The sequence below is a fragment of the Capricornis sumatraensis genome, chromosome 4 (assembly GCF_032405125.1).
Source record: "Capricornis sumatraensis isolate serow.1 chromosome 4, serow.2, whole genome shotgun sequence".
NCBI classification, from domain to species: Eukaryota; Metazoa; Chordata; class Mammalia; order Artiodactyla; family Bovidae; genus Capricornis; species Capricornis sumatraensis.
Genome location: NC_091072.1, coordinates 145,097,344 through 145,106,771, shown reverse-complemented (window position 1 = coordinate 145,106,771; position 9,428 = coordinate 145,097,344). Strand labels below are relative to the sequence as shown.

General features: G+C 43.8%; 1 protein-coding gene across 1 annotated transcript; it reads right to left on the bottom strand.

The window, feature by feature from the left end:
* Positions 1-2,141: 2,141 nt before the first annotated feature.
* LOC138077612 (developmental pluripotency-associated protein 3) lies at positions 2,142-8,319 on the bottom strand. Its single transcript, XM_068969708.1, has 4 exons — positions 8,238-8,319; positions 2,963-3,195; positions 2,519-2,560; positions 2,142-2,276 (listed from the first exon to the last, which is right to left on the bottom strand). Exons 1-4 carry the CDS (start codon positions 8,317-8,319, stop codon positions 2,142-2,144), a joined length of 492 nt encoding a protein of 163 aa, XP_068825809.1.
* Positions 8,320-9,428: the final 1,109 nt, after the last annotated feature.

Sequence of the window (9,428 nt, the reverse complement as noted above, 5' to 3'; positions counted from 1 at the left end):
TCTTTGTATTATTTATCAGGTTGAAAAAGAATTTGCATTCCATTCTTCCCATCCCATATGCCTAGCTAACCTCACACTCTGAACGTTGGATTTTGAGCAGAAAAGGTTTCTTACAAGACCAGGCAAGGATACGGGTGGATTAGGGTCTCAAAATCCCTGAGCAGAAGAAACAGATTTTTTTTTTAAGAATAATAGCTTTATTTTTCTCTTTGCTGGATCTTCATTGCTGCGAGGGTTTTTCTCTAGTTACAGAGAGCACAGTCTGTCCGTCATTACCGTGCTCAGGCTTCTCCTGTTGTGGAGCACAGAATCTAGAGCTTTCGGGTCTCAGTAGTTGTGGCCTTCCCTGGTGGCTCAGATGGTAATCTGTCTACAGTGTAGAAGACCTGGGTTCAATCCCTGGGTCAGGAAGATCCCCTGGAGAAGGGAATGGTAACCCACTCCAGTATTCTTACCTGAAGAATTCCACGGACAGAGGAGCCTAAAGGGCTACCGCCCATTGAGTCCCAAAGAGTCAGACACAACTGAGCAAATACTTGCACTTTTCAGTAAATGGCAGTTCAGAGTCCAGGCTCAGTAGTTGTGGCGCACAGGCTTAGTTGCTCTGAGGCATCTGGGATCTTCCTGGACCAAGAATCAAACCTGAGTCTCCTGCATTGGCAAGCAGATTCTTTACCACAGAGCCACCAGGGGAGCCCTGAGCAGTTTTAGAAGCCAGGTGAGGACCTGGGTTCAATCCTCAGTCAGGGAACTAAGATTCCATAAGCAAGGAGGTGCAGTTGGGGGAAAAAAAATGCCGGGTAAAGGAGAGGGGTCCCAGGCAGTGTTACAGGAATTAACATAATCAGGCTCCAGGGTCTCCGGGCCTCTGTGCTTGTGGTCATCCAGTAGTAACATCTTTCATTTGGTGTAAGGTTCTTTTATATCTGCCAGATAACTCAGGAAATGTGCATCAAATACTGTTGCCTCGGTACTTCAACGAGGGACTAAATTGGAGGATGTGGTGATGGGGAAGACTCTGGAGAGGCCCTTGGACTGCAAAGACATCCAACCAATCAATCCTGAAGGAAATCATCCCTGAGTATTCACTGAAAAGACTGCTGCTGAAGCCGAAGCTCCGATGCTTTGGCTGCCTGATGGGAGCTACTCTCTAGTTTTAGTGTGCATGCTCCTCACGGTGGTGGCCTCTCTTGTTTCAGAACGTGGGCTCTAGGGTGCAGGCTCTAGTAGCTGTGGGTCCTGGGCTCTAGAGCAAGGTCCATAGTATGGCACACAGGCTTTAGTTGCTCCAGGGTATGTGGGATCTTGCCGGACCGGGAATCAAACCCATGTACATTGTTCATCTGCGTTGGCAGGTGGAGTCTTTACTACTGAGCCACCAGGGAAGCACCCCCAGTTCTTTAATATCTTTTTACAATACCAACTGATTAACTTCTTCCAAGAGGATACTATGTACAAACATCAGTGCACCTGTTTGGTAACCTTAACTCAAATGTGTAAACTTTCTTCCCAACAGGACAGTATCACAAAATATTAGAATGCCCAAAAACGAAAAAAAAAAAAAATTAGAACACCAGATATATTTATATCCTGGGAACGTGATGGGGGTAAGTAGTATTCATTTAATACATAGCTAGCAAAAACAAGTCTAAGATGAGAACAAGGATTTATCTTAAAGTTACTCAAATAAGTCTCAAGTTTTATTACGTCCTTCTATAAACACATCTATTTGCTACTAAAAACTGAAACAGCACATCAAAAATTTTTATTACTGTTTAACACACGAATAATGGTCTGGCTAAGCCAGCCAATGTTATCTTCACATTCCTTCCCAAGTTAATTTGTTTCAAATTCTTGATATTGAGTTTCAACTTCAGGTTTAAGAAACAGGCAGTACCTGAGACTTAACTAGTACTTCATGGTGTCAGATCGAAGTGGAACTAGTGTAGTGTATTCAAATCATTTCAAATCTAAGCTACATATAGATTCCTCATAAGTTAACTGTATTAAGGTAGAAAAGAGATGCAAGTAAAAAAGACAAACTTACAACATACATTATCAAAATATTGGTACAGTCTTTCCCAAGCTGCTTCATAATGATCCTAAAAATTACCAGCAAGAAAACAGTACAAGAAAAAGGTTTATGACTCATTCGATTCCATGGCATAGTTACTGTATGTTGTGTTGTAATAATTCTCATAAGTATCATCAGAAGGATTTCTCTTAAACTGGCAATAACTACAGGTACACTGGAATCTTCGCACTCTTGATCGAATCTGGAAAAAAGAATGAGGTGGATTAACTGGTTAATAATTTGAAATAACTGAAGTATGGTGAAATGTTGTGAGCTGCTTAAGAGCAGACCTAGTTTGGGTGAGAGCTAAGTGGCTTCTGGATATTGCAGTTTGCCCTAATTGATCTTAGTTTTCTTTTTCACTCAAATGTTGCCACTCTTCCTCCCCTGCTAACCTGTATAGTAAGATGCCCACCCACCTGTATAGTAAGACTTTCTACTTACCTCAGTGTCCTCCTGCTGCTGTAGTTCTCTTTGAGAGTCAGACTTTGTGGGAAGAAAAAGACATATATTACAAGCTGTCAAGCAAAATTCAGATTCCAGTGCCACACATCTAACCTAAGAGGAGTCAGAGACTCTTAAAACTCTAAGTGTCTTTCATACCCGTGCTCATGAGTACAGTGGAAGAGTGACTGCTGCTGTTCATCATTTATTAAGTAAATAAATAAATAAATATTTATTTTTTTGTGCCTGAACCCCAGGGCTTTGAGGTCCCTCCCAGGGATAGAACCTGTGTCTCCTGCAGTAGAGTTCGAACCCCTGGGAGTCCTAACCGCTGGACCACCAGGTAATTCCACCACCACCACCATCACCACCCTCCCGCCAATATTTACATCTTGATATATGTGAGTGCCCAGAGTGGCTCAGTGCTGCCTAACCAGAACTCACACGAGGAACTCCTTTGGCATAGCGAAGTCTGAGAGATTCAATCAACTTTTGCATCCTGTATCTCCGCTCACTCAACAGCGTTCTTACTCCTCTCCGCCTATTGGGTGTTTTCTCACTAGGTAACTGCCCAGTCGGTTGAGATGGGTATTCTGGTAGATACGGCAACTTGATACTTGGGTTGAGAGTCAAGTTACTGAGGTTTGTTGCTAACATTTCAGAGAGTTGAGTGGAAACTGAAAGAACAAGAAAACTAAGATCAATTAGGGCAAACTGCAATATCCAGAAGCCACTTAGCTCTCACCCAATCTAGGTCTGCTTTTAAGCAGCTCACAACAGTGGACAGTGGGAAGTTGCCCAGAGTGAAGACAGACCCTAGGTACCATGGGCGGTTAACTAGCATGTACATGCCTTTAAGCCTGGTGGAATCCACCATAATGGGAAACACTTTCTTCTCAAAACTCGTTTTCATGCTGTTACGAGTAGTTCTGAGTGTTAAATATTTTCCCACGGGGTCATATGTATGTATGCAGTTTAGGTATGTGCTCAGGCATATCTGACTCTTTGCGCCTCCATGGACTGTAGGCCCCATGGGCTCTTCTGTCCATGGAATTTTCCAGGCAAGAACACTGGAGCTGGTTGCCATTTCCTATTTGAGAGTATCTTCCTGACCCAGGGATCAAACCTACATCTCTTGCGTCTCCTGCATTGGAGGTACCTAAGTATGATTCCAAGTGGAAAAACATGGAGCTAAAATCAGATATTGACAGTTTTCCCATTTTCAATTGTGTGGATGATTTTTAATATGACTGTAGGGACATAAAGCATTAATGCAAGTCAGAATGTTTCGGTGTGACAAGTTTCAACAATTCACCATTATAGCTGCTGCTGCTGCTGCTAAGTTGCTTCAGTTGTGTCTGACTCTGTGACCCCACACCTACGCAATAGACAAAGAATCCCCAAATGTGATAATCTCTCTCCATCCTTAAGAACTAGTAAGTCAAAGGGGCTGTTACCCATTCCATTATACCAGGCTTTATGCTGTTAAACACTCACTGTTGAGACTTCTCTGGTGGTACAGTGGCTACCAAATACCTGGCTACCAATCTTAGGGACACAGGTTTGATCCTTAGGCCAGGAAGATGCCACAGGCCACAGAGCAACTAAACCTGTGTACCACAACTACCGAAGCCAATGTAACTAGAGGCCTGTGCTCTAGGGGAGCCACTGTAATGAGAAGTCCACACACCACAAGCAAAGAATAGCCCCCACTTACCACAACTAGAGAAAGCCTGAGTGCAGCAATCAAAAATAAATGTAAAATAATTTAAAGCTATATTAGAGAATCAGGATCCACTTGACTTACATGAATTTGTGCAAATGGAAATTAAGATTCCCGGTTGTAAAATTGTCAGGCACTAAGGCAAATTACTTGGAGAAGGCAATGGCACCCCACTCCAGTACACTTGCCTGGAAAATCCTCTGGACGGAGAAGCCTGGTAGGCTGCAGTCCATGGGGTCGCTAACAGTCGGACAAGACTGAGCGACTTCACTTTCACCTTTCACTTTCATGCACTGGAGAAGGAAATGGCAACCCACTCCAGTGTTCTTGCCTGGAGAATCCCAGGGACGGGGGAGCCTGGTGGGCTGCCGTCTCTGGGGTCGCACAGAGTCAGACACGACTGAAGTGACTTAGCAGCAGCAGCAAGGCAAATTACTTATATGGAGAGTACATCATTAGAAACGCTGGGCTGGAAGAAGCACAAGCTGGAATCAAGATTGCCGGGAGAAATATCAATAACCTCAGATATGCAGATGACACCACACTTATGGCAGAAAGTGAAGAGGAACGAAAAAGCCTCTTATGAAAATGAAAGTGGAGAGTGAAGAAGTTGGCTTAAAGCTCAACATTCAGAAAATGAAGATCATGGCATCTGGTCCCATCACTTCATGGGAAATAGATGGGGAAACAGTGGAAACAGTGTCAGACTTTATTTTGTGGGGAGGGGCTCCAAAATCACTGCAGATGGTGACTGCAGCCATGAAATTAAAAGACGCTTACTCCTTGGAAGGAAAGTTATGACCAACCTAGATAGCATATTCAAAAGCAGAGACATTACTTTGCCAACAAAGGTCCATCTAGTCAAGGCTATGGTTTTTCCAGAGGTCATGTATGGATGTGAGAGTTGGACTGTGAAGAAAGCTGAGCACTGAAGGAAGAATTGATGCTTTTGAACTGTGGTGTTGGAGAAGACTCTTGAGAGTCCCTTGGACTGCAAGGAGATCCAACCAGTCCATTCTAAAGGAGATCAGTCCTGGGATTTCTTTGGAGGGAATGATGCTGAAGCTGAAACTCCAGTACTTTGGCCACCTCCCAAGAAGAGTTGACTCATTGGAAAAGACTCTGATGCTGGGAGGGATTGGGGGCAGGAGTAGAAGGGGACAACAGAGGATGAGATGGCTGGATGGCATCACTGACTCAATGGACATGAGTCTGAGTGAACTTTGGGAGTTGGTGATGGACAGGGAGGCCTAGTGTGCTGCGATTCATGGGGTCTTAAAGAGTCGGACATGACTGAGCAACTGAACTGAACTGAACTGAACTGAAGGCAAATTCAGAAGAGGTGGCAAGAATACACAGAAGAACTGTACAAAAAAGAGCCTCATGACCCAGATAATCATAATGATGTGATCATTCATCTAGAGCCAGACATCCTGGAATGTGAAGTCAAGTGGGCCTTAGAAAGCATCACTACGAACAAAGCTAGTGGAGGTGATAGAATTCCAGTTGAGCTGTTTCAAATCCTGAAAGATGATGCCGTGAAAGTGCTGCACTCAATATGCCAGCACATTTGGAAAACTCAGCAGTGGCCACAGGACAGGAAAAGGTCAGTTTTCATTCCAATCCCAAAGAAAGGCATTGCCAAAGAATGCTCAAACTACCGCATGATTGCACTCATCTCACATACTAGTTAAGCAATGCTCAGAGTTCTCCAAGGCAGGCTTCAGCAGTACGTGAACCATGAACTTTCAGATATTCAAGCTGGTTTTAGAAAAGGCAGAGGAACCAGAGATCAAATTGCCAACATCTGCTGGATCATGGAAAAAGCAAGAGAGTTCCAGAAAAACATCTATTTCTGCTTTATTGACTATGCCAAAGCCTTTGACTGTGTGGATCACAATACACTGTGGAAAATTCTGAAAGAGATGGGAATACCAGACCACCTGACCTGCCTCTTGAGAAACCTGTATGCAGGTCAGGAAGCAAGTTAGAACTGAACATGGAACTACAGACTGGTTCCAAATAGGGAAAGAAGTACGTCAAGGCTGTATATTGTCACCCTGCTTATTTAACTTATCTGCAGAGTACATCATGAGAAACGTGGGGATGGAAGAAGCACAAGCTGGAATCAAGATTGCCAGGAGAAATATCAATAACCTCAGATATGCAGATGACACCACCCTTATGGCAGAAAGTGAAGAGGAACGAACAAGCCTTTTGATGAAAGTGAAAAAAGAGAGTGAAAAATTTGGCTTTAAAGCTCAACATTCAGAAAACTAAGATCATGGCATCTGGTCCCATCAGTTCTTGGGAAATAGATGGGGAAACAGTGGAAACAGTGTCAGACTTTATTTTGGCAGGCTCCAAAATCACTGCAGATGGTGACTGCAGCCATGAAATTAAAGGATGCCTACTCTTTGGAAGGAAAGTTATGACCAATCTAGATAGCATATTAAAAAGCAGAGACATTACTTTGCTCACAAAGGTCCGTCTAGTCAAGGCTATGGTTTTTCCAGTAGTCATGTATGGATGCAAGGGTTGGACTGTGAAGAAAGCTGAGCGCCGAAGAATTGATGCTTTTGAAGTGTGGTGTTGGAGAAGACTCTTGAGAGTCCCTTGGACTGCAAGAAAATCCAACCAAAGTCCATTCTAAAGGAGATCAGTCCTGGGTGTTCATTGGAAGGACTGATTCTAAAGCTGAAACTCCATTACTTTGGCCACCTGGTTTAAGTCCAGTACTTTGACTCCCTGGAAAAGACTCTGATGCTGGGAGGGATTGGGGGCAGGAGGAGAAGGGGTCAACAGAGGGTAAGATGGTTGGATGGCATCACCAACTCGATGGACATGAGTTTGAGTGAACTCTGGGAGATGGGGATGGACAGGGATGCCTGGTGTGCTGCAATTCATGGGGTTGGAAAGAGTTGGACACAAAAAACAGAAGAAAACAAAACAAAAAAAACAAAACAAAACAAAAAAAAAGAGTTGGACATGACTGAGCGGCTGAACTGAACTGAAGGCAAATTCAAGAAAAGAGAGAGGCTGGCTATATTATATAGATATTATCTTCATTAATTTTTTTCCCCTTTGTATATACTGATTTTCAAGATGTGGGGGAGGCAGAGGGTAGAATAGACGCCAGCAGGATCCACCCAACTTCCTGGCTGCCCAGAGGGTGGTGGTTGGCTCCAAGTCATCTGGGCACCACCACCCTACACCACCCATTCTCATCCAAAGTCAGGGTAAAGTGAAAGAGTGAAGTCGCTCAGTCGTGTCTGACTCTTTGCGACCCTATGGACTGTAGCCCACCAGGCTCCTGTGTCCATGGGATTTTCCAGGCAAGAATACTGGAGTGGGTTGCTATTTCCTTCTCCAGAGGATCTTAAAACCCTAGGGATCGAACCTGGGCCTCCCATATTGCAGGCAGAGGCTTTACGCTCTGAGCCACCAGGGAAGTCGGTAAGAAGAGTTCAAATGCAGTGAGTGGGTCTGGGAGGCCAAGGCTGGGATCCTGTGAGGCTCCAAGGAGAGATTTTTAAAACTCATGATTGGAATGTAATGCTGGTGAAAATACTAATCGCTGGGACATCTCTGGTGGTCCAGGTTCCACCTCTAATCAGGGAACTAGAGCCTACTTGCCACAATTAAAGACTTGGCGCAGCTAAATAAAATTTTTAAAAAATTTATTTTAAAGTACCGATCTCATAAGACGCTATTCGCCCTGGTTTAGAACTCTGACTGCATGTTCGATGTCCTTAGAAGACTGACAGATTCCTGAGCATAGAAACCAAACAATACAGTTCCCACTTTTCTCCTGTTAATCTGGCCTTTTCTTTCTTTCTTTTTTTTTTTTTAATGGGAGGGCCCTACACTCCCTGGCCATCCTCTCCTCGAAGATTTACTTAACTGCATTTCTCTGTAAAAGACTGAAGTCAGTAAAACAGAAAGAAAGATAGGCTCTTAACCTTCCCTACCCAGCCCCCTCTCTCCCCAGCTCACCCTGCGTTGCCTGGGAAGCGTCACTGATGGATGTTTTCAGAGAGTCTAGGGTCCAGGTTGGGTTATCTTCTGATGAATCCATCGGAAGTCTAGTCACAGCTTGAAGCGCCTCCTAGATCTTTGGGTGCCAGTGGAAGGCGATGCTGTAGGCTCAAACTGCTCCAAAGAAGCCTGGAAGAACTACAGAGCTAAGAAAGAGAGGGAAAAAACCCAGGCTGACACGCCGTGGTGAGAGTAGAAGTCTACTTCCCGTTTCCTCTTAAAAACCACAGATAAGCCAATCAGCCAGCCTTATATGTAAATGACTAATGAGTAAAAGGATTAGGTGAGTGGGCGTAGTCCTATTAGGGGACTAATAGGAGAGAGTAGTAATGCCCTTTGTCAAGTAGGGTAGAAATTTTATAAGGCACCTCTGTGGTTGTGTCTTCCTGAGGTTGCCTGAAAAATCAATTTCTTTCAAACTCTGCTTGTAGAGATGGCTGCTGGTTTGTGAACTGGGCTTAAAGTGCTGGAGTTCAAGGAGGAGATGGCAGTTTCCCTCTGACTATAAATTAACTCCCAATTAACAGCAGGTGTTCTTTGCCTGACTCATCTGAAATGTTTGGATGCTAGTAAGGGAAAAGAGGGAAAAAAGGGTCTGTTATAAGCAGTGTAATAGACTGATATTTTATGAATGTGTATTTTGGATCTGTATTTTTAATTTCTTTTTTAGACTATCAGTTCCATTGCCTCTTTTTGATTTCTGGAGCAGCTGAAATTAAGTTTATAAATTGGTACCCTCCACCCCCCAAAATAAATTTGTATTGAATGCTGGCAAAGGGCCCTAACATTAACTGCTGACTGCGGGATAGAAGATCCCCAGCTGCCCTACTGTTTGGTTATTCATTATTCATCTCTTCAGTATTCAACCTCCCCATCCCTCCATAGCAGGAAACTGTGGAGGAAGAAATGCCAAAAGCAGTCTTGTTTGTTTTTAGCAAAAAGCATAAGTGGACATTTGGGTCAATGGCTGCTTTTGTAAGTGATGAAGAGTAGGCATAGATGGGTGTCAGGTCACAACACTTTATTTAAATGGTTCTCAAAGGTGTGCCCTGTAGACAGGCAACATCAGAGGCACCTGGTGACTTGTTAGTTATGATTAGAAATGGTTGAGCTCCAACCCAGGCCTACTGAATCAAAGACAGGCCAAGT